Consider the following 27,297-nt stretch of genomic DNA (forward strand, 5'->3'; position numbering starts at 1 on the left):
TTGGCTGGTAAAGAAAGGCTTTTATTAGGGTGAAGAAGCACACAGGGTATTGGGTTTCAGATTGGGGGTGGGGGTGAGGGGGATGGAGGGGGACTGACTGATGCTGATGCTGTGAGAACCTGAAGGCCAGATGGGCTTTGTAAATATGTACCTCAGCCCCTTATCCTAGGTCTGAAACCCAGCATCAAGGTACCAGCTGATAAGTTATTTCTCCTCCAGTGAAATGAGCCAATTCAAGCCAAATTAAAGTACATATAAACACAGGTACACTGGGAAACTGCTCTTGGGTAGGAGGGTTCACTGGTACCAAGGAAGGGGGCTAGGGAAGTCACCATGGAAAGGGAGACAGCAGGGAGTGGGAAAAGAGAGAAGAGGGCATGCAGAGAGAGGGAGGGCAGAGAGATAAGAGGGAGAAGAGAAGGAGGAGGAGGAAGGAAGAAAAAGAAGAGGAGAAGGAGGAGGAGGAGGAAGAGGAGGAGGAGGAAGAGGAGGAAGAGAGAGACCAAAATATCTGGCTAAAGGGCAGCCCAGCCCCTGAACTGGAAAGTTCAGAGTAGCAGCGTGGTATGCCAGGCAGGGACTGAGGGATGCTGGGAGAACCTGGAAGCTAGATGTGTTTTAGTATGTAAAATATGCACTTCAGCCCTTGTCCCTAGGTCTAAAACCCTGCACAGGGCACCTAGAAAGACCCTCTGCAGATCTAAGAGGGCCTTCAGGAGCCCCTCTGAAGCCCTTTTTTGAAGTCCCTTTGAAGGCTGGGTGGTTATTTGTTTGAGACAGGATCTCACTATATATCCCAGGCTGACTTGGAACTTGCTATGTAGATTAAACTAACCTTCCAAACTCTCTGAGATCTGCCTGCCCCTGGGACCTGGAGTGAAAGGTCTGGACTACTGGTGCCATCCATACCCAGCAACACAGGCTGAGAGCTCCAAGGATCTCTGGGGGGTCTTACTCCTCTAATTTATGGTTTGTCAGTTTGAACAATGACAGGGAGGCTGACAAACCCACAACTTTTGGGCAAACATGTCCTGATCTGGCCTTGAGCTTGTCTGGACTGGTGACCCTCCCGGTGGAGAAAAGGTTCACCAAGGCCTTTCTTTTAAGCCACTAGACTTTTATTTCAGGTAAGGAGGGTGAAGAAGAAACCAGAAGTCTGCCATCTTATTGTTTGTTTGTTTGTTTGTTTGTTTCAAGATAGAGTTTCTCTTTGTAGCCTTGGTTCTCTAGGATCTCAATCTGTAGACCAGACTGCCCCAAACTCACAAAGATCCTCCTGCCTCTGCCTCCTGAGTACTGGGATTAAAGGCGTGGGCCACCGCTACCCGGCTGAATTTTGTCGTCTTCAATATCCAATAGGCTCTCTTCTCTGTCTGCCTATCAGGGAATCTATCTAACTCCTAGTCTCACAGGAAGGATAACCATAGACTCCCTTATTTATATACCTCCACCTCAAAGTGCTGGGATTGCTGGCTGGTGGCACCACAAGCCAACACATCTGAGAAAACTGAAGAAGGACCCACACTCTCAGACAAGTAGCCCATTCCCTACCTCTGGCAAAATGTAAGTACTTTCAGCAACTATCCATACCAGTTTCAACTATCCAACTTGACTGGTCCTGCTAATTTAAAGTAGTCATTAATTTTTATTTACGTTAAAGTTTGAGACAGAGTCTCACTGTGTAGTCTTGGCTGATCTAGAGCTCACGGTTTAGACTTGGATAGCTTCAAACACATATAGATCTTCCTGCCTCTGAGTGCTAGGATTAAAGGACTATGCCACCATGTCTGGCGATAATTTATCTATCTATCTATCTATATCTAGATATTAGTGTGTAAGTGTTTTGGTTGAGTGTATGCATCTGTACACCAACTGTATGCAGTGCCCTAGATACTAGAAGAGGGCGTTGGAGCCACTGCTGCTATGTGAGTGTGGGAACTGAACTCCATTCTCTAGAAGGTCAGGCAGTGATCTTAACTGCTAAGCCATTTCTCTATCACTATTTCATTTTATTTATTTATTTATTCATTCATTCATTTTCGAGATGGTTTCGCTGTGTAGCTCTGGCTGTCCTGGAACTCACTATGTAGACCAGGCTGGCCTTGAACTCAGAGACCCGCCTGCCTCTGCCTCCCAAGTGCTGGGATTAAAGGCGTGCGCCACCAGTGCCAGACGCCTCCTTTTTTTTTTTAATTCAAGATTTGAATAACTCAGGCTGTCCTTGGATTCGTTCAATTCTCCTGCCTCAGCTTTTGGAGTTTAGTTTGCATACTAGGGCTGTCTACCACAACAGTTTAGGTTCAGTCTCTTTTGTGCGTCCCTATCCCCAGAGATTATATGTCTTCGGAACTTTATCAACACCAGCCACTGCCAGCCGGCTTGTACAGTCTCTGTCAGGCGGAGCACGCGGCCGGTCTCCTAGCAACCGGACCGCGTCCCTCCCACCAGGCTGCTTAGGGCCTTCCAGCGCCCAGCATGCCCTGCGGCCCGGCGCGCACTACGCGTCCCACAATGCCTCACGGCCCCGCCCCACTCCCGCGGAGACCCCGCCAGGTAGCGCTGCGACCCCAGCCCACAGCCTGCAGCCTACTGGGCTGCGCAGGCCGGGCGCCATGCGGAGGGGCGAGCGCAGAGTCGCCGGAGGCTCGGGGTCTGAGTCTCCGCTGCTCGAGGGCCGCCGCAGCACCGAGTCCGAGGTCTACGACGATGGCACTAACACCTTCTTTTGGTGAGGGTCTCCCCGCGTCGGGGCAGGAGTTTGGGACAGACAGTTTAGATTGAAATCGGGAACCGTCAGGGCCTGGATCAGCCAGCGGAGCGCCTCACTCCCTCCCGCCCTCGTGGAACCCACCGTGGTCGTCTCCGTATGAGATGTCGAGTGTTTCTTCGGATCGGGGGAGCCCCGGGAAGGCCTGGCCACTACATATTAGTGACTTTTCAGGTTTCCTTTCTGCCGGATAGCTGTTGTTCCCCTGCTCTTCCCCCGAAACATTGCTCTGAACTGGCCTGGTGGGCATGGCATATCTGTATGGTAGATTTTCCTCACTGCTACCCTTTTCAGTGACCCTTGCTTGCACAACTCAACCTCTGACAAGTTTTGGGGTCAGGTTGCCCCGTTTGCCTTTAGTGGAGTTGAGTGCGTAGGAATTGCAGGTGTTTTGCTTCTTTGAAGGACCAAGCCACCGCCCTGGCTGACCAGGTGTAATCCCATGACCTTGGGCTAACCCTTCACCTTTCCTAGTTTGTGAGAAGGAGCACGCTTCATGAGAGGAATGGCTTTGCTTTCTACCCACCTATGCGACACTGGAGCCCCAGGGTGGGCCCTGCAGACAAGTGAGAACCAAGCTCATAGAAACAAATGTGTTCCCACTGGAGGGGATGTTAAGTGGAAGTAGCTCTGAGAGAACAGAGCTGTGGCAGTGTCCAGAACACATCTGATCAGAGAGAATCTTGGTCTGGAAGTGTTAAGATAATTCAGGAGAAGGTGCCATCACACAGATAGGGTCCTCCGAGGGACTCTTGTCGTATGCCAGCTTGTATCTCTGGCTTGCAAGTGGGAGTGGTAGCTGAGGCACTGGTGAGATACAGTTGAAATAGCAGGAAAGTGGGTTGGGTGTGGGAGATAGCTTTGCATCTGGACCTTATACTATTAGCACCTTCCCTGGGTTATGGACAGCTTCTGCAGTGAGAGCCAACCAGAGCTTATTTTCAATATAATGCCGTCTAATGACTGTGAAAACATTAGAGGGAAAAGAAGCAATCCCAGCACTCGGAAGGCAGAGGCAGGTGGGTCTCCGTGAGTTTGAACGTGAGTTTGAAGCAAGCCTGGTTTACATAGTGAGTTTCCAGTACAGCCAGACCCTGGAGGGAGGGAGGAAGAGAGCCCTCGAAAGCGAGCATGGGGCAGTTGAAGTTGTGGGTATGGTGCCAGAGCTAGTGCCAATGGCCTTCTCTGACCTTTGAGGTCCTTTGGATATTAAAATGGCCTATAAGTCGGGCTGTTTGCAACCCCATAAACTAATCTGAAGACTGATCCCATACCCCATTCTTCTTGACTGGACATAATGGCCTCTAACCCCATAACTGACCCCACACCATCTCAGTCATATCCTGGATGACAGGACAAAGGGGAATGATGCTTACAAAATCCCTGACCCACACCTGGTTTTTGTTTTCATAAACCGTGCACTGCCTTACTTCAGGAGCCAAGAGATCTTTGTGGCAGGAGCCTGTTCCTGGTTGCCTACTTAAATAAAGGACTCCAGTTGGCCTTATATCCATAGCAGTCCGTGAATTACTCGAGTATTTAAACATCATTCTCTATCAGGTAGCCTCCACCATGGCTCTCGGACAGGAGAGAGGCATGACTGTCCTTCAGTATAGGTGACGGCCACTTGACTGAGAATTTTGGAGTGTGTTGCTGGCTTGCCTTTCTTGCTTTATATTCATTTATTCATTCAGCCATTCTTCAGTGTGTATTTTGGGGACTTATGCTGAGTGTCATTACTATCTTAGGGGATATATCAGGAAACTAAACAAGAGCTCCGATTCTGGCACAGACCTGGAACTTTATTTATATAAAGTTTTATTTTGTGTGTATTGATGTTCTGCCTGCATGTGTGTGTATAAAACATGTATGCAATGCCCCTAGAAGCCAGAAGAGAGTGTTGGGTCCCTTGGAACCATGGTTCCAGATGGGAGCTGCTGAGTTGATGTTAGGGACCCCCATCTGGGTCCTCTGGAAGAGTAGCCTGTGTTGTTAACCTCTGAGCCAGGGCTTCAAACCAACCCCCTACCACGGGATCTCACTTTCTTTCTTTTCTCCCCCCCCCCCCCCCCCCCGACAGGATTTCTCTGTATAGCACTGGCTATCCTAAAACTCACTTTGTAGACCAGGCTGGCCTCAAACTCAGAAATTCGCCTGCCTCTACCTCTGCCTCCCGGGTGCTGGGATTAAAGGCGTGTGCCACCACGCCTGGCTTGGATATCACTTTCTAACCCACTCCCACCAGCATGGAATCTGTGGCAGTTTGAGAATTGGTAGTCTATACTTGGGTCTTAGAGCATGGTGCTTCTAGTGAGCCATCTAGGAGAGTTGGGGCAGAAATCACCAGTACGTCCGCAGCAATAATTTCTGCAGCTTCAGATATGAGTGATCTATCACTGTGGGCTAGGGCTTACCTAGACTAGCCCACATTTAGCAAGCATGATTTGATAATTCATACCCTTTTGACTATCAGATCAAAAAGCCAAGAAAGCCAGTGTAACAGGCTAGAAGCCTCTCGAAGACCTGACCTGGGACCGGCCCTGTCCCTTTCTTGGCAACGCCTTCATGGTTCCCTGGTTGGTTCTGGCAGGGTTGCCTTCCTACCCACTCAGCGTGAGGAGCGTGGTCATCTCCAGGGAAGAATAGCAACTGGGTATTTTCCACTCAGAGCAAGGAACCAGTTTGTCCTCATGCCTGCCCCTGGGCAGTGACTGAAGTCCCAAAATTTACATAGGTCAACTCTCATATTGGGCCTAGTCATGGGACTCAGACCATCCCAGTGTCTGTGTATGGTAGGGAGGAGTAGGAGGCAGCGCTGCACAAACCTGACATTCTGGAAGGAGAAAGATGACCTGTCTCGTCAATCTGTTGTGCCTCCCTCCCTCCATCCTACCCCCCACCTCACCCCCCATGTGTGTGTGTGTGTGTTTGTAAGTGTGTATAGAGAAAGAGAGAGAGCGAGAGAGTTAGACAAGGAGCAACAAGGTAGAGCTCACTCTTGAACAAGCATTGATTGAAACACTCTGAGGTCTTTAGCTGTGAGTCTGTTTGGCTGATGCCCTCCCTCCCATTTCACCTTTTCCAGATCAGGGAGGCCCGGGGAGGCGAGGTTTTGGTGACTGTGAGTAATAGGGTGGACACTGACCAAAAGGGAAAGGTGCTATTTATTGCTCAGATATTCCTGGTCTACTGAGAAGAAATAGAAAATAGTACTCCTTTCAAGATCGTAGACAGCCAAGGATGCCCTCAGCTTGCTGGCTACTTCAAAAACTGAGAAGATCAGAGCAGTCCAGAAACCAAGGAGCTGAAGTAATTTCTAAGGTCTTCGGAAATGAGCTGGGGATTGGAGCTTAGTGGCAGAGTACTTGTCTAGCATATGTAAGACCAGAGGCCCAAAGGGGAAGTTGGGGGAAGCCTTCCACGGTTACTGTTAAATGTGACCATATCTACCTGTGTTGGAAGGTAGTACTCCTCTGGTACCCACGGGAATGGTCGGTCAGCTTGGGAGTGCAGGTGAGCCCCGCTCCTGTCCTGGGTGACTAGGTATCACGTGAGTGTTTGGTGATCTCTGCTCTGACACTACCTGTGTGTTTTTGGATTCAGGCGTGCCCACACTTTAACTGTGCTGTTCATCCTCACCTGTGCACTGGGCTACGTGACTCTCCTAGAAGAAACCCCTCAGGATACAGCCTACAACACCAAGAGGTAACTGCTTCTGTTCAGAGGGTGTGATGTCCTGTGGAGCTCTGGCCAGCCAGGGCTCTGCATTTTCCTTGTGTGTCTGAGTGACTGGCCTCCACACCTTCCCCTGAAGCTGTGTGGTATTCCTTGCCCAGGACTATGGGAACTCGTCACCTCTGAGTGGTAGGGATATTTTGCTTTAGCCTTCAGGGTGACTCCCCCTAGCTGGTGTGCCTTGTGAGAGCAACCACATCATCACACCAGCAGCTCCCCTCAGACGTAAGGATCCTCAGATTGTCTGGGATCTAGAGCCACCAGCAATGAACCCTGTGATGGCACTTACGTCCTTGAGTGCAGGCAGGTCACAAGCGCTGTCCTTGTTGCATTCAGGTTCCTAAGCTAGTCCCTAGCATGCAGGGACAAGTTACTCCAGAGTACTGACAGACTTTTCTGTTGCTCCTCTGGTTCTCTGGGCTGCATGTCTGCCCTGGGAAGGAAGGTCAGTTACTGTTACAGTTACTGGTTCTGTGCAGGTCCTGCTTGCTCTGGGAGGGCTAGAGGGGAGGCCAGAGAGTATTGAGAAGGGAGGATACAGAGGGAGGCGTGAGAGACCTAGTGAGGTTTCCAGGCTACTTTGGTTGCTTTCCCCTGACCTGTGGAATCTCCATGGTCTTAACACTTCTAGGCTAGAATTTTGTTTTTGAAAACTGGGAGTCTTATTACTTTGCTCTAAGAATTGAATGGGGTGAATTTGTCTGGACCCTAGGGCTCCCTTCTGCCTTTCTTGTGCAGTACAGGTAACCTCCCTAGCTGTTTCCCAGCTGTTCCTGGCCTATTCTCCGTGAAATTCTTTACTGCTCAGTGACTTCCAGCTCAGAGTCAGCCTTTCAGGAGTGTTCTCTCTCCCCCCTCCCTTTCTCTTTTTCTCCCTCTCCCTCTCTCCCTTTCTCTCCCGAGCTTGGGATAGCTTGTTCCCAGGCCCTCTAGCCCTTCTGGAGATGTCTGCCCTGGCCTATGCTGGTACTTCCTGCTCATTCTCATCTGTAGGCCTGCCTGTTCCTCCCTCCTTTTTTCGGAAGGCTTCTACCAGACTCTTAAGTCTCAGGCAAGGTCTATAAGCTCAGCATGCTCTTAAGGAGATGAGTTAACACTGAGAGAGGAACTTGTGCTTCCTGGGCCACCGGGTCAGGTCTACTTTGTCCTTCCTGTCCTGGTGCTGACAGAGGGGTCATCTGCAGATATTGGCCCTTGGGGTATGGAGGCAGTACTCCTCTTTGTGCCTTTATCTGCTCAGAGGGAATTTTCAAGTAGAACTGGGTCTTAGCAAAGTATGGTTGCTCACACATGTAGACCTAGAACTTGGGAAACTGAGGCAGGAGGATCAGAAGTTTGAGGCCAATCTTGGCTACATGGTGAGTTCAAAAGACCAGCCTGTGTTACATGAGACTCTGTTTCAGAAAAACAAAGGGGACATAGTGGCACACACCTTTCTAGCACTGAGAAGCAGAAAGGCAGATCTCTGAGTTTGAAGCCAGCCTGGCCTCCATAGCATTCCAGGCTATTTTTTGAGACCCTGTCTCGAAAAAAGAAAAGGAACAAGCAACAAAACTATGTCTGCTGGCATCTGTGTGTACCTGGGAATAGAGGGTCTGCTGGCATCTGCAAGGCACAGCAAGAAGTCCAAAGAGCTGAGACATGGTTATACCTCGGGAGGTGCTTTCCAGGGACTGCATATATCATTCAGGAGCCTAGGGTTTAATCCTTAGCACCAGGCCCTGCACTCCAAAAAAGTTTCTCTATATGAGAAGTTTAGCTAAAGATGCCCAGGTCTGATGTCACTCACTGGACAAGAGTTGTCTCAGGAGAGTACAGTCCTCTCTGAAGAGCAGGAACATACAAAGGTACCCTGGAGTGGTCACCAGTCACCTGCCAGAGCTGTTGCAGAGCTGTCGTCCACCCAGTCTGTTGGTGGGGTTGTCAATACTAGGTGACCCAGAACCTAGAGAGTCCAAGAGCTCAGACTCCCCAAGTGTAAGGAGGGTAGCACTGGACCGTGTGGACACAGCCTTTCTTCATCCAGGGGACACTGCACATCTGTTCCTCATCTTTGTCCCCCTTTTTCCTCTTTAAGAGCATGAAGGAACTACCTTTCTGGCCTGTAATTCTTCTGGTAGAGCCTGGAATCTGCTATTTGCTCCTCCCTGGAATGATGGGAGTCTTCTTATGTGCTTAAAAGTAGGCTTGGTGACAAGCATGTAGCCTACTGAGCCATCTCACCAGCTCTATAGAAAATATTTTATAATTTTTGTGGTGTTCATGTGGTAGTTTTTCATCACATACTATGTCTGCATGTATGTGTATGTTCAAGCGTGTACAAAGCACACATGCACAAGGGTCAGATAACAACCTTGGGAGTTGGTTTTCTCTTTCTACCATGCAAAGCCCAGGGCTTGAACTCAAGTTGTCAGGCTTAGTGACAAGCATGTCACCTGCTGGGTCATCTCACCAGCCTTATAGAAAATATTTATAATTTTTGTGTTGTTGCAGATGGAACTCAGACCCTTATATATCCCAAGCAAGCACTGTTTCATAGAGAGACAATTGCAAGACTTACTTATTTTTCATTTAAAAAATTATTTTTACTTATGTGTATGTATGTATTGGGATAGGTAAGTGAGTATCCTCAGAGGCCAAGAGAGCAATCTCTCCGGATTTAGTTTGTAACATATTTCTTTAAAAAAAAAAAGATTTATTTATTTTATGTATGTGAGTACCCTGTAGCTGTCTTTAGACATACCAGAAAAGGGCATCAGATCCCATTACGGATGGTTGTGAGCCACCATGTGGTTGCTGGGATTTGAACTCAGGACCTCTGGAAGACCAGACAGTGCTCTTATCTGCCAAGCCATCTCTCCAGCCCAACATGTTTCTTAAGATTTACTTAGCTTTTGTGTGCATACATGTGTGCCTGTGTGAGTTACATTCACTATGTACATATAGTACCCATGGGTGTCAGGGCATTTGATCTCCTGGATTTGGAGTTATAGTCAGTTATGAGCCTTCTGATTCGGGTGCTGGGAACTGCACTCAGGTCCTCTACACCAGCAGCTAGTGCTCTAACCAGTGTGCCATCTCTTCTGCCTCCTCTGTAAAGAGTTTCCTTTCTACTTGTGCGTCATTGCTCTTTGTCTTTGAGATGTGGGCTGTGTTTCACGATGTTGCCAGTCTTGTCCTGAAATTCACTATGTGGGCCAGGCTGGTCTGGAACTCACAGATCGATCCACTTACCTCTGCCTCCCAGGTGTTGTGATTAAAGGCATTCTCTACCATACCCAGCTGCCAGTTTGTTCTTGAACTCCAGGGCTCAAGTGATTCTTTTGTCTCAGCCTCTTTTTAATAGCCAGGACTCTAGACACAGACCACTGTACAGCTTTGTTTTCTTCTCAGATTAACCTATTGGTCTATAATTTGATGCATTTCTAATAAAGTTCCAGCTTGGTAAGTTTGAGATGCACATACCTATGTGCCTGTTGCTGACCGAGGCAGCCCTGAGTCTCACACCATGTGTTCTGGTTTCCCAGGAGTGGTGTTGCTATGTTACTTTCTGTGCCTGGCTTCTTCCCCACACCAGGGATATATATCTTTGTAGACTGTCAGTACTGTTGGTAAGCTGTCCCACACAGATGGCTCATGATTTATCATCTGGAGTGGTGACCTGGGGCACTTCTGGCTCTCTTACCTTCTCAGTTAGTGAGCTGTCCAGTCCATTTACCATTTAAAACATTTTACAAACTTCAGAACTAAGCATGATAGAGTTACACACCTGTAACCTCAGTGCTGAGTTGTTTGAAGCAGGAGACTCCTACATTCGAGGCCAATCTGGGCTGTGTAGCAAGAGCCTGCCTTTCTCAAACAGAACAAAAAATCTACCCACAGTTTTTTTTTCAAAAGGCAAACACAATTAACAAGAAGCAACACAATAAGCCGGGCGTGGTGGCGCACGCCTTTAATCCCAGCACTTGGGAGGCAGAGGCAGNCGGATTTCTGAGTTCGAGGCCAGCCTGGTCTACAAAGTGAGTTCCAGGACAGCCAGAGCTATACAGAGAAACCTTGTCTCGAAAAAAAAAAAAAAAAAAAAACACACACACACACACAAAAAAGAAGCAACACAATAGAATCTGATGGAACACATGTACTCCCAGATACTCAGGAGGCTGAGGCAGGAGAATCACTTGGTCTGGACAGCATAGTGAGAACCATTGTCAAGAAAGTGAGGTAAAGACTGTGTAAAAGCCAGCAAGATGGCTCAGCTGCGAGGAGCAGTTTCTGTTCTTGCAGGGGAACCAAGTTCAGATCTCAGCAGTAATGGCTGCTGGCCATAATGGTCTATAACTCCAGCTCCAAGGGATCTGACACCTTGTTGGCACTTACATCTAATGTGCACATTAAAAGTAATAGGAATAAGTCTTGGGAAAAAAACCCTGAAGAGGTACTTTACCAAGAAAGAGAAAGAGGAGAGAAACAGCCTGTGAAATGTGCGCTGCCAACATCCCAGGGCAGGGCTCCTCAGACTGAGAACTGCGAGATTCCACCACACAGCTTCTGCAGGACTGAAATGTAAAGACGATAAGAGTTTGAAACAGCAGCAGCTCATTCATTACTGATAGGGATGTGGCCGCATTGGAAAGCAACTTAGGGAATTAAAATCAATCTCTCAGTCTCTCTCTCTCTCATCTGTATTTGTGTGTCTGGTGCTCATGACAGAACCCCTGGAGGTAGAGATGATAGTGAGCTGTCTCGTGGGTGCTGAAAATCAGACCTGGGTGCTCTATGTGAGTATCCAGTGCTCTTAACTACTGGGCCATCTCTCCAGCCCCACTAAACTCACATGAGGTCCAGCATCGTGCTTTCAAAGGTGAGGGCAATGGTAGGATATTTGATTTATGCTGTCTAGGCCCTGGCTTTCTTTCCAAGTGCTACACACACACAAACTATCTTAGATAATGTAATGGCTGGGACCCTAAGAACGAACGCATACTGACAAGAGGATCAATTTATAGATGCACTGAGCCTCCTGAAGTGCCAGGAGATGGGCTCTTTAAGAACAGAGGCAGAGGCTGCAAGAGCCCATGGATTGGCACCTCTGCAGTTGCTGCTGCTGTATCTTTGATTATGTGACAGGTGCCAGAAATCAGTAGAGTTTTTAGGTTACCAGAGGACAGAGGTCAGAACTGCCCCCACTGGGGAACATCAGAAACAAGCTCAGATTAAGTTCAGTACAGATACAGTTAGTTACAAACGGAAATGTATGTTATCTATAATACTTCAGCCTCCCGTATCCACTAGCTTCATCTCCGAGGATTCAACCAGTTTTTGAACCCTTTTGAAAGGGGTCCAGAGAGATGGCTCTGTGTAAGAGCATGAGCTGCTCTTCCAGGGGACCCAGGCTTGATTCCCAGCACCTGTATGGCAGCTCACAGCTGTTTGTAACTCCAGTTCCAATTCCTTCTTCTGGGCTCTGTAGATGCTGCACACATATGGCGCAGATATTCGTGCAGGCCAAACACCCAGTGCACATGAATGAATTAAAAAAATAACTATTTAAGTTTTCTTTAGAAAGAAAACCATGAGCTTGCACAGACTTTTTCCTTGTTGTCTGTCGTGTATGCCCCAGGTCCCTCCCATACCACCCAGCCTACGTGGCTACGTGTGGCTTTGCACCACAGGGGACTGTGTAGTTTAGACACTGATGGTCCCAGGTAGGTGTGACCAGGGCTTGTCTCAGGTGAGTAGAACAGTGGCGTCTCTTTGTCTTGACTTTCATTTCTATTCTTTTGGGAATGGTAACTGTCCTTCACCCAGTAGGATTGCCATTGTTCTGAACAGGAAGCCTGCCTTTTGCCCTGCCTGGTATCTGTGGAGTGCTGGTTTCAGGGTCCTCCAAAGATAATGAAATGTGTGAACACTCAGATCTTTTACATACGGTGCTATCTGTATACCCACATATATCTCCCATTTCCTTTTTTGGTTTTTGTTTTTTTGGTTTTTTTCAGACAGATTTTCTCTGTGTAGCCCTGGCTGTCCTGGAACTCACTTTGTAGACCAGGCTGGCCTCGAACTCAGAAATCCACCTGTCTATGCCTCCCGAGTGCTGGGACTAAAGGCGTGCGCCACCACCGCTCGGCCTATCTCCCATTTCCTAAAAACATCTCTCAGTTGCATATGCTAGCTATGTGGAATGTGGCTGCTATATAGAGAGCTGGGTTAGCAGAGCCACCATTCACGAGCTTGTTCTGAACGGGAAGCCTGCCTATTGCCCTTTTACTGATTTAATCAACTTATCTCACCGTGGACATGAGATTTGTTGCTCAGTGTTGCCTTAGGCCATTACTGGGACATGACCTGAGAACGCTAATGGGCTTTTCTGAGTTTCAGACACAACAGGAACCTCTAGGTCCATTTTTTTCCCTTCCTTTTTGCTTCAGTCCTATCCTTAATAATGACTCTAAGGAGCAATTAAAAAAAAAAAAAAAAAAAAAAAAAAAAAAAAAAAAAAAAAAAAAAAAAGAGTGACTCTAAGGAGTCTGGGTCTCTCACTGAAGAACACCTGAAGCCAAGACTGGTTGTTGGGTATGCCTGTTGCCACTATGGTCTGGCTGGCTTTAGACTGCTAATAGGATAGCAGTCTACAGGGGAAGGCATCTAATTCAGGCTGTGCCCTGTGTGAGGTATTGCTTCAGGGAGCCCTTTCCAGCTTCCTTTCCCACCTCCTGTCTTGCTAGTGCTTCTGTGAAAGAGCTATGATCCCTCTCCTCAGAGCTGAGCACAAGTGCTCTGTTCCTCCTGGCAGCAGTGGTATGGAGCCAGATTGGGGACTAATCTATAATCACATGTGCTTGGAGAGCTGCACATGCTCTGCTAAGATTGGGGGTGGCTCTCGTCTTGGCTGCTCGGAGCAGGCAGGTAATTCTTAATTTTCCTGGCTTGTTCTGGCCACGGCCATGAGGTAGGATGTCCAGATGTTAAGGGCATCAGCAAGGGCGGGGCACAGTGAGACGGGGATTCCTGTGAACACTGGCCTGAGGGGGTCCTTAGCAGAGACTGTAGCCTCACGGCCTCGGCCCTGGCTTTGTGTGGTCCGTGCTTCTGTGCCCTGTGCCCTGTTTTCTTTTAAAGATTTATTTATTATATGTAAGTACACTGTAGCTGTCTTCAGACACTCCAGAAGAGGGTGCCAGATCTCGATACAGATGGTTGTGAGCCACCATGTGGTTGCTGGGATTTGAACTCTGGACCTTCGGAAGAGCAGTCGGGTGCTCTTACCCACTGAGCCATCTCACCAGCCCCCTGTGCCCTGTTTTCAATGTGTGGTCTACATGTAGGTATCATACTTTCCATCCTGCACCTCCAAGAGCACATTGGTGTAGGAGGTGGTGACCCAACAGGACGAAAATTCTGGCAAGGCCCATTAGGCCTGTGCTATGAGATAGCCATTAGATCCTGAAATTTCTCAGAGGCTTTATGAGGTCTAATCAAGTGAACCGGTGGTGACACTCTAAATGACAGGAGAAACCTAACACGTGGACATCTGTGAGTGTGCTGCTTGTGGGCTGTTGAGGTGGAGTGAGCCATGTGGACCAGCTTCCCGCCAAGCAGCTGCCAGACGGAGTTGTGGGCTGTTTCCAGCATGGCTAGTCTATCATGGGTGTCCACTGGGGTCCCTGCTGCCTCCCACCTCTGCCTGAAAGAAGCCTGCACACACTGAGGGGCTGTTTGTTCTTTATTTGCAGAGGTATTGTGGCCAGTATTTTGGTTTTCTTATGTTTTGGAGTCACACAAGCTAAAGACGGGCCATTTTCCAGACCTCATCCAGGTAACTCATCATTTCTTTTCCATGTGTGCCACGTCTCTTCTGTTCTGAGCAGCTGCTGTATCTGTGCTGCTGGATGTGACTGTCCTGTCCCCCCTGCCAGCTCCCCCTGTGGCTGACTGTACTTCCTCCACCTATCTCTCCCCTGTCTGTGGCTTTCTCACCTTCCTGCAGACCGGGGGGCCTGCCTGGGATCCTAGGAGGGGCTGGAGACCTAGGAGTGTCATTGAGTACTGTCTCCACCACCCCCACCCAAGTTCTGACAAATCTATGGCATCAAATTGCCCCCGTGAACCTCAGCTGGAGGACACAAGCCACCTACTTGCCTGCTCAGTTGGCCAGAGCTCAGATGAGGAGGCCCTTAAGGCTACAAGTTGGTTGGTGTTACTTCTTAAGGGCCTTGGCATAGATGTTTCTTTTGTGCCTCAATGTGAGTATAAACTGTGAAAATACAGAAACTATTTTTAGGCATTTTAAAAAATAAACACTTAAATTTGGATGTCTTGTGTATATTTATTTATTTACTTATTTTTGAGGGTCTCACTGTTGCTCAGGTTACCCTCAAATTCTTAGAAGCAAGGAATTCTCTTGCCTCCCTTCCTGTATACTGGGACCACAAGTGAGTCCCCCAGTATTGCTGTTTTTCCTGGGTTTTGTTTCTTTTTTTTGTTTTTGGATTGTTTTGTAAAGTAGGCAGTCTTGAGATTTTTCCTTATGTAGCTGTGTACTTACTTGATTGTTTAACCAAGTGCTGTCGGAGCAAGAGATGAGGGATTAGCCTTCCAGAATGGGGAATGTCTGCCAAGGGTGAGTTGGTTCTGAAGCTGTGAACAGATTCCCCCATGGTCCTGAAGCTCTGAGCAGGCTTGTGATTGCTGCTAGATTCCTGAGTGGCCTTCACCCTCTGTACCCATCCAGCCTTGCCACACTAGGAGTTGAACCAGAGCCACAGAGAAGGGAAATAATTTAAAAAGTGCCTACTTCATCTTAGCAGCAAGTGTTGATTTTTGTTTTTTTTTTTTTTGTTTTTTTTTTTTGAGACAAGGGTCTTCTGTGTAGCATTGGCTGTCCTAGAACTATCTCTGTAGACCAGACTGGCCTTGAACTCACAGAGATCCTCCTGTGTATCCCCTCAGTGCTGGGATTAAAGGCGTGTGTCACCACTGCCCAGCTTATTTGTGATTTTATTTCTTTAGATTTATTTATTTTATGTATATGAGTACACTATAGCTGTCTTCAGACACACCAGAAGAGGGTATCAGACCCCATTATAAGTTGTAAGCCACCCTGTGGTTGCTGGGAATTGAACTCAGGACCTCTGGAAGAGCAGTCAGTGCTCTTAACCGCTGAGCCATCTCTCCAGCCCCTATGTGTGTTTAAGATGCCATTTTTGAAGTAAGTTTCCCTGCCAGTAATGATTTGTCCTACAACACAGTGGGAAAAGTCAGCCAAATCTGTAGTTATTGGAGTTGGCGTTTTCTGTGTGTAATTTAATTACACACACATATGTATATGTGGTATACTAGAAAGGAAGGATGTATAATTTTGGGTGTTAAAGTTGTATAGTTTGCTTTGTCACAATAAAACTACATGTGTACAGGGACAGGGGCTGGCTGACGGGTAAGGGCTTGTCCTGCATTTGGAGGAAGAAAGCTATGAGCCCATATGGTAAGGCAACTTCCTCTCAAGAGCCACATCTCAAGGAGCATGACAGACGGGACCACGCTGGCCAACCGGCAGTAACTTGCTTCTGCACTTGGCTGCAGGACTCTTGAAAGTGTTTTCAAGACACGCAGGTTCTTAAGTCCAGGGGCACAAGCCCGATATCATGGCACACAGAAATCACTGTGCATGGAAGGTTCTAGACTTTGGGAGGTTCCCACAGGGCTCTGATCTAAGTGACTGCAGCTCCAGCTCCCAGACCTAGAATGTTGTTCCTCTCCCTCTTTTTTTTTTTTCCCCCTAGTAAGGTCTCCCTGTGTAGCTCTGGCTGCCTAGAACTGTGCTGACCAGGCTGGTCTCTGTCTCCGGAATGCTGGCATTAGAGGTGTGTGTTACCAAGCCCAGGAATCCTCTCCTAACACACATGCTCATCTGTGGGTTACTTTGAGAGCTCTGCTCTGCCTTTCCTTCTAGTGTAGTTGCTTTGCATAAGCTCCAGGCTTCTTCACCATTCTGTCTTATTCATGTAGGAAGTCTGTCCTCAGCCACCTCCCACCCCGCTGTTTGTTGTTCCATGTTGAGCATGGAACCCTGGGCCTCCAGTGAAAGGATGTGTGAGAGGGACAGCCCCGAGGGTGTCCACCCCAGGGAGGAGCGCTCCCTGCCTCACCTACTGCTCTGCTCTTAGGAAGACCTGGTCAGGCTGCCTCAACCAGGGCCATTATCCGCCTGGCCTCATTAGAGCAGCAAACTGAGGCTTCAGCTGACCTGCCCAGGGAGTTGCTTTATTTGGAAACTGTAATTGGCTGTGCTTCCAAGTGAATGCCTCGAAACAAGTCCCAGGTCTTCTGAAACAGCTTCTCTCCATTCAGTTTTTTGCTTTTGTTTTTGTCTATTTGCAGTGCTAGGAGCTGAACCCTGGGCCTCATTTGTCCTATACAAATGTGCCCCACTGAGCTACAACTCCAGCCCCTTCCCAAAAGCTAGGGTTCAGCGCCATCCCCAGCACTGCTGAGCTGCCTTTGATCCTTTCTCACATTTTATTTTGGGGTAGACAAGGGGCACTGGCATCAAAACAACCAACAGAAGAAATCAGGGTTTGGGGTGCTATAGAAGCAGCTGGATATGCAGGATGGGCCTAAAGGAGGCAAGGATGAGAGGCTTCTGCTTGGAAAGACTGTGGGGAAGACGGGAGAGAGCAATAGCTGAAGAGGTGCTGTGGCCATCAGACCTGATGACATCAGGGTTTCTGTTGGAGGTGGCGCCTGACGTATCTGTTCTTCTCACATACACACACTGCAGGAGTGGAGGCCAGCTTGCTCCCCTCAGCTGTGAAGATTTTCACACAGGCTCTTCTTCCCCCACTTCAGGCGTGAAGAACATTCATAACCACCATCTGTATCTGAGAGTGACATGAGCAGATGCCAGCGAGGGCTTCCCACGTCACATTCCCTGTCTCCCTGTCTGTCACTGTCAGACAACCAAGTAGATCAGGTCACAGGTTCCTTTTTTTTTTTTTTTTTCTTTTGAGATAGGGTTTGTAGACCAGGCTGGCTTCAAACTCAGAAATCTGCCTGCCTCTGCCTCCCAAGTGCTGGGATTAAAGGTGTGTGCCACCACCACCTGGCTGGTCACACTTTCTTAACGCACGGAACCTCCCTGGCTCTTGAGTACCGTAGTGCATTCAGGGATGGAGAGGCGTTTCAGTAGGAGAAATCTGAAGGCATAAATATGGTTTGTGTTAAAACACTTTTCCTACACGCAGAAGACTAAAAGTTCATACTAATTCATGGTAAGAAATTGAACATATTAGAGTTCTGAGATTTTCACCCCTGGAAGAGGTGTCCAGCAGAGCAGGTCAGCAGCATCAGTACATCTCAGAGGAGGAGGATGCCCTCACTACGTTTTACCAGCATCGTGGGCCTTCTGTGCCTCTGCAGCAAGGCAAAGGGAGTAAAGACCTCGGGACTCAAGAAGAGAAAAGCATCTCACATTTCATAGAGAAGTTCTGTGTAACTTCATTTAGTCCTTGCTTATAAAGATTCTATGAAGGACACCTAAGCATTCCCTTAAAACGACTGTCTATGATCAGGAGCCTCCTGAGGCTGGGTGGGGCCTAGCGCCCCAGAGCAGAGCCCCTGACATTGCTATTATCTTGTTGTAGCTTACTGGCGGTTTTGGCTGTGTGTTAGTGTGGTCTACGAATTGTTTCTCATCTTCATCCTTTTCCAGGTAAGCAGCTTTTCTTGGTTGATAAAACAAGAATAGAGGCTTGAATCCTCAGGCCCCAGGGTGCTGGCAAGAAGCCAGGCTGGACCAGCACGGGTAGACACAAACTGTCTTACCCTCCAGGCTGGCCCATATGGAGGAGTGTCTTAGTGTGGGTACAGGCACGGGCTGCTGCCACCTTTGTATGCAAGCCGGGACAGACACAGGGAAGACAGCTCCTCTGATTACAAGACAGGTCAAGTGCAGTCCAGCAGGGCTGTAGCTGCAGCTTTAGGAACTTGGGCCTGCCTGGGACCCGGGGGAGCTGGTGGGATTTGCAGCTCACCAGTGGGGTGGGAGGGGAGTGGAGCATTGCATTATGTGTTCACTAGTGGTCCCCTCTGCTTCCGTCACCGAATTCTGAGTTCCACGAGTGAGTGAGTGAGTCACTAGGGTTTTTATTGTGTTAAATCCACCACTGTTATGCAGGGCTGAGTCCCTGTGCATGTACAAACATCCTAGTCGACCCAGAACAGTTCCATATCTAGAAAACTCACTCAGATATCCTTGATAGTCTCTTTGTTCTACTCTCCAGTTACCTGCCATCTGTCAAGACTTGTCTCGGAACACCCCGAGTGGACCTCTTGATAACCCGTATCATGTCTTTGAGGTCCACCCAGCTGTATCGTTGGTACAGTGTTTCTTCCTGTGGCTGAGGGACATTTCAGGACCCAAGAGGCATTTGGTTTCCCATTAGGAGCTGCTGTGAATCAAGCTGCTCTCAACAATCCTGTTAGCTTGTGGGATACAAAGTTCCATTTCTCTCCTAGACAGGCCCATTGTGGTCTCACTGGTCCCACCCATCACACAGGCCTTTAGTGTCGTTTGAGGAGCTGCCAGATTGCATTCCAGCATGGCTGTGCCATCTTGCATCCCACCAGCGCTGACCGAGAATTCCTGCTGTTTTATACCATCTTTCAGTTCTGTTGTCTGAGTGCTCAGAGGTGGATTTGCTGGGGGTGAATGGAATTATATCCTAATGGGTATAAGGTGGCATCTCTTGTTTTGTCTTTTTCCTGCCAGGGATTCACTTGAAAACACCATAGCACACCTATCTTCAGGGCTCCTCTGGACTGTATAGTTCACAGACTAAGCCTGCTGCTAATGGGCGGTCAGCTCTGCAGAGGCTGGTGGGTGTCTGGTAGGTCAGGTGGCCATAACAATCTTCCACACTTTGTTCTTCTCTTTCTTTTCTTTTTTAAAGATTTATTTTTGTTTTTTTTCCGAGACAGGGTTTCTCTGTGTATTCCTGGCTGTCCTGGAACTCACTTTGTAGACCAGGCTGGCCTCGAACTCAGAAATCCGCCTGCCTCTGCCTCTGCCTCTGCCTCCCAAGTGCTGGGATCAAAGGCGTGTGACACTACGCCCAGCAATTTATCTGTTTTATACAAGTACACTGTTGTTGTCTTCACACACCAGAAGAGGGCATCGGATTCCACAACAGATGGTTGTGAGCCACCATGTAGTTGCTGGGAGTTGAACTCAGGATCTCTAGTGCTCTTAACCACTGAGCCATTTTTCCAGCCCCTGTTCTTCTCTCTCAAGATTGCCCTGTGTCAGCTGATCTCCTGCATTTCCAAGTGAATGCTAGACTCTTTTTCTGGCTACGTAAGAGAGCCAGTGAGGTTTCGTTTTCTTTGTTTGCAATGCTGGTGATGGAATCCAGTCCTCCTGCATGCTAGGCAATCGCTCTACTACTGAGCCCCACCCCAACCCTAGCAGGTGAGATGTTAACAGGGGTCGCATTGGTCAGTTTAGAGCACTGCCATCACAGTGTTAGGTCTTGTGGTTCATTGATGTGAGGTATCTTTCTATCCCCTTATAGCCCCTTAATGACTTCCTATTATACTTTATAGTTTTCATAATGTACATTTTGTACTTGCATTGTTACATTATTCCCAAGTATTTAATTTGCTAATAGGGTGTAGAAATAGTTTTTGTGTTGATGTGTGTCCTGTGGCCTTGCTAACCTTACCAGCTCTAGAGCTTGTGCAGGCGTTGTTGCTCTCTAGCCCCTGCTGTCTGCACCAGGATGCCGCCACACTTCCTTACAGTCTGCTGTTTCCCACTCTTGCCTGACTCCCCTAGCTGGGCCTTCCGGAGGCTGATCACAAGCACGGACCTCCTTACCTGGTTCTGGACCTTATCGGAGTATCCAGCCTTTGTGTGAGGTGCAATCTGAGCTCTGACTTTTCTCAGAAGCCTTCACCAAGCAGGAGCTGTTCTGGTTCTGGTGCAGCTGGCTTTTTGATTTTGTGAGCTGTGTTTTCTACATTAAGTAAGATGATTGTGAGTTTTTCCTTATTGATGATGGTATTTGCACCAAATAATTTTTAAAATGTGGTTTATTTGGGATGTGGTTTGGTCTGATTTTGAAGCAGGGTCTTGTGTAGCCCAGGCTGGCCCTGAGCTTGCTGTACGTATACTGAAGTCCTCCTGCTGCGATGCCTGGCATGATTTTCTTCTTGGAAGCTATGGGCATTCCTGAGAGGAGGTGGTGGTGTCTAACCCTGGCTGCAGTCTGGATCCAGCCTCCTAGGATTCTGCCCAGGACCTTTGCGTCCTTATTCATGAGATACTTTCTTAGATTTCCTTCCTTGAACTGTGGTTTTTTTCCCCGCCTGTCTTTGGCATTGGAGTTCATTGGGATTTGTCTGCTGTATTTCTTAGAATTTGGCCGGATTTAAGATATAAGCTGTCTGTCAGTGGGGCTTCTCCCTGGTAAGACTTACTCTGACCGTGGAGAGGCTGCTGGGCTTCCTTCATACAGGCCTTTTACTGCCTATATCTGTCTGCTCTCTCGAAGGAACTTTCTTTCTTTTTTTTTTTTTTAGATTTATTTATTTATTATATGTAAGTACACTGTAGCTGTCTTCAGACACTCCAGAAGAGGGCGCCAGATCTCGTTACAGATGGTTGTGAGCCACCATGTGGTTGCTGGGATTTGAACTCTGAACCTTTGGAAGAGCAGTTGGGTGCTCTTACCCACTGAGCCATCTCACCAGCCCTCGAAGGAACTTTCTATGTGCTATCCATGTCCGGGTAGGAGCCACGACTTGGGACTCCACTATCTCAGGGTTGTGTATCTATGTATCTATGGAGTTCCTCTTGAGGAAAACCTGTCTCTTTCCAACCATGTGTTAAGTATCTACTAATTTGTTGTTATCAGCATGACTCCAAGTTATTTGTTCAGGTTGTATACTCAAAATACTGCTTTTATGTTTTTGCTGAAGTTCTTTAGACCCTAGTGCTCTCCTTTAGTTTCTGTCTTGTTTGACACATCCCCTTCTTTAAGGGTTCTTGGTTTTTTTATTTGTTGAAGTGCTTCCTGACTCAGACCATAGATGTTCCAGTTGTGTGTACCTCCTGCTTGAGCCCTGGAGTCAGCCTTTTCCCTAGGGCCCTGTTCAGTTCTTGAAGGACAGATGCTAGTCTTTTTTTTTTTTTTTTTTTTTAAAAAAAATTTTTTTTTTTTTTTTAAATTTTTTTTTTTTTTTTTTTTTAAAGCAAATTTTTTTTTTTTTTTTAAAGATTTATTTATTTATTATATGTAAGTACACTGTAGCTGTCTTCAGACACTCCAGAAGAGGGCGCCAGATCTCGTTTCGGATGGTTGTTAGCCACCATGTGGTTGCTGGGATTTGAACTCTGGACCTTTGGAAGAGCAGTCGGGTGCTCTTACCCACTGAGCCATCTCACCAGCCCCCAGATGCTAGTCTTAAGAGACTGCAGTCTGGGAACTGGATTTGCCAGTCAGGTGTCCTGGTACTCGGCTACAGAGTGTACAACCCATTACTGTGATCATATTGGTTCTCGTAAGGCGTCTTGAAAGTCCGCCTGCAATGTCACGACTTCCTTCTGCCTCTTCCCCCATGCCCTCCATAGAGTGCATCATGGGGTTCTGCATGGTGATCAGAAGCACCATTTGTTTTTGCAGATATTTTGAAACTAAGAACAGGTAGGTACCTTTGATCCTAAACTTCTGTCAAACCTAGAACTCATCTTTTCTGATGTCATGAGGCCTTTGGGGCGTAAACCGGAAGGTGGTTTCAGGAACATTCCTGCTTCAGCATGTCCTCAAGTCTTGCTGGTTTGTTTCCAGGACACAGGGCATTAACAAGATGGCCACCTGTGGGATCTGCACCAGGGACAGGTGAACCCTGACTTTCAGACCAAGGGCTAGACTCCCAGCTGGCCAGCCTGGTTCATCTCTGGTCCTGTCCTGCTTGTTTCTGCCCCTCTGCTAGACATCTATTTCCCAAGGTCTCTAGGCCTTTGAGGCTTCTCTTTGTCCTGGCTTGAGATTTGCTCCAAGGGTCCCCTCCTCTTTTGTGTCCAAAAATGTTTAATCCACCAAGGGGACAGAACTTGACCAACTGCTGCATATCCAGAAAGATGGGCTTGTGCTTGACAGACTGGACATGGCCCTGGAGCATGGGGGAAAGGCTGCCTCTTCTGGATCGGGATCTCGTCCAATATCCACTGGGGAGAGGATGGTAGGGGCTGGCATTTGTGCCCTGATGGCTTACTGGGGCTCAAGGCATCCTCAGCTCTCCAGCCCTAGCTGGAGTGGAAGAGCTGCTGTCCCTGTAACATACTGACCAAGCTAGAGGTCACACTACAGACCACTCCATCCAGGCTGCCTTGCTAAGCCTCACCACACTAATGGCTCTGCTTTGCAGACAGTCCAGGATGGCCGACAGTTTCTGAAGTATGTGGATCCCAGGCTGGGAGTCCCATTGCCAGAGAGGGACTACGGGGGCAACTGCCTCATCTATGATGCTGACAACAAGACTGACCCCTTCCACAACATCTGGGTATGGGTGTTCTCAACTGCAGGGCTTTTAGCAGCCCAGGACCGCCCTTGGTTTTATGGGATCAGGCAGGGTGCCCTGTAAGACTGTCCACGCTCCTGCTTTTCTTCAGACTCCTACAGGGCAGAGTAGGCCTGTGGCCTTGTTCATGTTAGATGAGGGTCCATCAGAGGGGCATCCTGGTCTCTGTTGCCAGTGTGGTCATCTGAAGCAGCACACTTGCCAGGCCCTGGCTTGGCATCAGCCTGGAGGATTGTGAAGGGGAGGGGAATGACCTTGGGCCTCTGCACAGCAGGAGGTTATATGGTCCCTGAAGACTTGCCCAAGATACCACAGGGGAGGAGACTGCCTGATGGTGGGGGTGCCTGAGGAGGGGCCTGGGCCTCAGGGTCACATCCTTGTTACCTACAGGACAAGCTGGATGGCTTTGTTCCTGCACACTTCATTGGCTGGTATCTGAAGGTAACATCCTGGTTCTGTCTAGTTCCCCTTTCGCCATGTTCCCGGCCATTTGGGTCCACAAATGGTCCCCAGGTGGGTGGGTCCGGGTGCAGAAGCACTGAGCCACCCTGGAGAATATGTAAGATACCAGAGACTTGCAGTTTCTCAGGAGGCCTTACGTGTAGTGCTGATCCTGCTCTACGCCCTGTTCCTAGCACTGTGGCCAGTTAGGAAAAGGGACCGAGGGAAATGGCAAGGCAGGAAGCCCAGGACAGCCTGGCCCCAGATGCACCCCCACAATGGTGCTGCCTGTCTGTCCCGACCCATGGCTTGAACCAGACCTCCTATTTGAGGGTTGCTGTCTGTAGGGAAGGAGTGGCAAAGCCTGACGGGCGCTGTCTGGCCCTCACAGACCCTCATGATCCGTGACTGGTGGATGTGCATGATCATCAGTGTGATGTTCGAGTTCCTGGAGTATAGCCTGGAACACCAGCTGCCCAACTTCAGCGAGTGCTGGTGGGACCATGTAGGTGCAGCGGGCAAGGCACATCCTGGGTGGGCTCCGGCCGTCATCTCAGGCCCCGTGGTTAACTCCTCTCCTTTCCTGACCCAGTGGATCATGGACGTCCTCGTCTGCAACGGGCTGGGCATCTACTGTGGCATGAAGACCCTCGAGTGGCTGTCCCTGAAGACATATAAGTGGCAGGGCCTCTGGAACATTCCAACCTACAAGTACATCTTGGGAGTTATAGAAGGGAACCACAGAGCATTGGGCCCCAAAGGACAAGGCCTTGCTACTTGGGAGGGTGGCAAGCAAAACATTAGAGTGGTAGAGAGTGACTGTTAGTCCTCCATCTGGCTCCCTGGCTTGCTTCTCTCAAGAGGCTGTGGGCCTGATCTATCCACCTCTCCTACAGCCTAGGTTGTCCTTAGACTTGCTCTGTACTCTAGAATGACTCTCGCCCCCACCTCCCAACTCCCAGGAGTCATGATGTGTACCCTATGCCAAGTTTCTCTGCTACCTATAAGATTTAAGAAAGAAAAATTGTACCTGAAATGGTGGTATATGCCTATAGAGGCCACTGCTTGGTAAGCTGAGGCAGGAGAATTCCTTGAGTACAGAAGTTCAAGTTTAGTCTAGGCAATCCAGGGAGACTTGTCTCAAAAAAAAAAAAAAAAAAACAGAAAAAGTGGGAGCTGAGGATATAGCTCAGTTGGTAGAGTGCTTGCTTACCACACTCAAAGCCCTGGGTTCAATACCCAAAACCACATGATCCAAATGTTCTGTAATCCCACATTTGCTGCTGTTGTACAGGCAGACCAGGAGTCCAGTCATCCTCAAGTATATAGTAAGTCTGAGGCTAGCTAGCCTTAGCTTACATGAGATCGTATTTCAACAAATGAAAGTAAAAATTAGCTAGGCATAGTGACACACATACCTTTAATCCCAGATAGGCAGGTAAATCTGTATGAATTGGAGGCCAGCCTGGTCTACATAGTAAGACCTTGTCCCAAACAACCAAAAGCAGGGTGTATCCCGGGACTTTGGATGCAGAGGCGGGTAGGTAGATTTCTTGAGTTCAAGGACAGCCTGGTCTACATAGCAAATTCCAAGACAACCAAAGCTACACAACAGAGAGACCGTGTATCAGAAAAAACAAACAAACAAAACAGAGAAAAGGACAGAGGAGCCATGCTAGATAGTCCCAGCACTAGGCAGGAAGAAGGCGAGAGGATGGAGATGCAGGTCCTTAGCACCACAGGAAACAAGACTCCCCTCCTGTCTGGGAGCCTCGGCAATGTGTATGACCCCCTCTGAAGTGGCTGTGTGGGATTTTGAACAGGGCAGAGCCTTGTGTCTGCTGGGGAAAGCAACAGGCACTGGGTTCTGGCTGTAGCTCTGTGACCTGAATAAAGCTGGTTGACCGGCCATGTCCTCAAGGCTGCTGGCTCTCTGGTTCCCAGGGGCAAGATGAAGAGGATTGCCTTTCAGTTCACGCCTTACAGCTGGGTGCGCTTTGAGTGGAAGCCAGCCTCCAGCCTGCACCGCTGGCTGGCCGTGTGTGGCATCATCCTGGTGGTAAGTCCCAGCAGCCTGTGACTGGGTATCCATGCAACACCAGTGGTTAGTTCTGGAACTGGTGAGCTGACATTCTTCCGTCCCCTAGTTCCTGCTGGCAGAGCTGAACACCTTCTACCTGAAGTTTGTGCTATGGATGCCCCCTGAACACTACCTGGTCCTTCTGAGGCTGGTCTTCTTCGTGAACGTGGGTGGTGTGGCCATGCGTGAGATCTACGACTTCATGGATGAATTGTGAGGGCTGCCATAGGGCCTAGGGGGTGGGATGCCAGAGCCTGGGAGCCCCAAGGGCCCCAAATGCCCTTGTGCTGAACAAGCCAGGCAGCTGCCGCCTCTCTGCAGGAAGCCCCACAGGAAGCTGGGCCAGCAGGCCTGGCTGGTGGCAGCCATCACAGTCACAGAGCTTCTCATCGTGGTGAAGTATGACCCGCACACACTCACCCTGTCACTGCCCTTCTACATCTCCCAGTGCTGGACTCTTGGCTCCATCCTGGTGCTTACATGGACTGTCTGGCGCTTCTTCCTGCGGTGAGTGGGAGTGGGACCCCAGGCCATCGTTTCACTGTGAGTGGTGTCTGTCCCCCTCTTTGGTTGAATACTGACAAGGCTCTATCCATTCCCTACCCTTGCCTTGCCTGGTAGCTCTATCTGCCTTGGCCCTTGTACTCTCTGTGAGTCTCTGTGGCTCTGCCTGGCAGATGCAGGTGCTTGAGGTAACCTGTCCTGCCTATAGCTGACCCTCTAGCTTCACCTCTACTTGGCTATTGCTAGAATTATAGCACATGTAGCCTCTTGTAGACAAAGGTAGCCAGGTGTCTGTGGGGCCTATGCTGGGGGGCTGCTGCAGGAACAGGTGGTGAGGTGGCTCTGCTGCCCCACAGGGACATCACCATGAGGTACAAGGAGACCCGGCGACAGAAGCAGCAGAGTCACCAGGCCAGAGCCGTCAACAACGGGGATGGGCACCCTGGGCCAGATGATGACCTGCTAGGGACTGGAACTGCAGAGGAAGAGGGGGCCACCAATGACGGTGTGACTGCTGAGGAGGGGACCTCAGCCGCGTCATGAGCCTCGCCCTCGTCACTGGCCTTGTGCCATAGGGCTGTCCCATTTCTCCCTTCCTCGTGCTCCCTGCTTCAGAGGCGGGGGTGGGAGGGACATCCACACTCCACGAGGGGCACCTGAGAATACATGTTTGTGTGCAGGTAGGTGTATGCACATATTGGCTCCTGACACTACTTCAGGGCCATGAGCTGAACAGTGAGACTGGAACTTGCTCTAGAGCAAGAGTCCTGCCCTGTCTTTCTACCTGGCCACCAAGGGTCTGGTCCATGGTCTCCCTTGTGCTCAGCCTCAGCACCGGCTAGGGGAGGTATCTTGGTATCTCGGTACTCTTTCTCCACTCTTTATGGGGTAGGCAGAAGCCCCATGAGACCCTGTGGTCCCACCCACTTACAGCAGCATAAGTGAAGGATATCATAATACCAAGATGTCTGCAAAGTGGTGGGTGTAGAGTCAGTACTGAGCCATTTCCTTTGGAGCCTGCCTTTAACCAAGCAGGACTTTAAACTGAAGGGTGTATACATGACGGTCACAGATTGGCCTTTTGCGGCCAGAGAGCCCAACTTGGAGACCTGTACCCCAGGTGCCAGGGTGCTGTCACCATGGCTCCCTTGAGCAAATGGAACAAATAAAGTGATGATGAAGGTGCGTA

At 49.0% G+C, this 27,297-nt stretch overlaps 1 protein-coding gene across 1 annotated transcript; it reads left to right on the forward strand.

Moving 5' to 3' along the window:
• Nucleotides 1-2,494: 2,494 nt before the first annotated feature.
• Nucleotides 2,495-27,297, forward strand: Ptdss2 (phosphatidylserine synthase 2). The gene is made up of 12 exons (XM_021168264.2): nucleotides 2,495-2,728; nucleotides 6,371-6,472; nucleotides 14,239-14,321; nucleotides 18,145-18,212; nucleotides 22,931-23,065; nucleotides 23,474-23,524; nucleotides 23,916-24,029; nucleotides 24,117-24,235; nucleotides 25,469-25,583; nucleotides 25,672-25,817; nucleotides 25,926-26,111; nucleotides 26,465-27,297. The coding sequence occupies exons 1-12, from the start codon at nucleotides 2,613-2,615 to the stop codon at nucleotides 26,649-26,651; spliced, it is 1,422 nt and encodes a 473-aa protein (XP_021023923.1). The 5' UTR covers nucleotides 2,495-2,612; the 3' UTR covers nucleotides 26,652-27,297.

The sequence above is a fragment of the Mus caroli genome, chromosome 7 (genome assembly GCF_900094665.2).
Source record: "Mus caroli chromosome 7, CAROLI_EIJ_v1.1, whole genome shotgun sequence".
NCBI classification, from domain to species: Eukaryota; Metazoa; Chordata; class Mammalia; order Rodentia; family Muridae; genus Mus; species Mus caroli.

What these genes read in the sequence shown, in the direction of transcription:
- Ptdss2 (XM_021168264.2), top strand. Translation starts at nt 2,613, where the DNA reads ATGCGGAGGGGCGAGCGCAGAGTCGCCGGAGGCTCGGGGTCTGAGTCT. An exon ending in ATTTTCCAGACCTCATCCAG is followed by an intron (nt 14,322 to 18,144) that starts GTAACTCATCAT and finishes ATCTTGTTGTAG; the next exon opens with CTTACTGGCGGTTTTGGCTG. An exon ending in TGTGTGGCATCATCCTGGTG is followed by an intron (nt 25,584 to 25,671) that starts GTAAGTCCCAGC and finishes TCCGTCCCCTAG; the next exon opens with TTCCTGCTGGCAGAGCTGAA.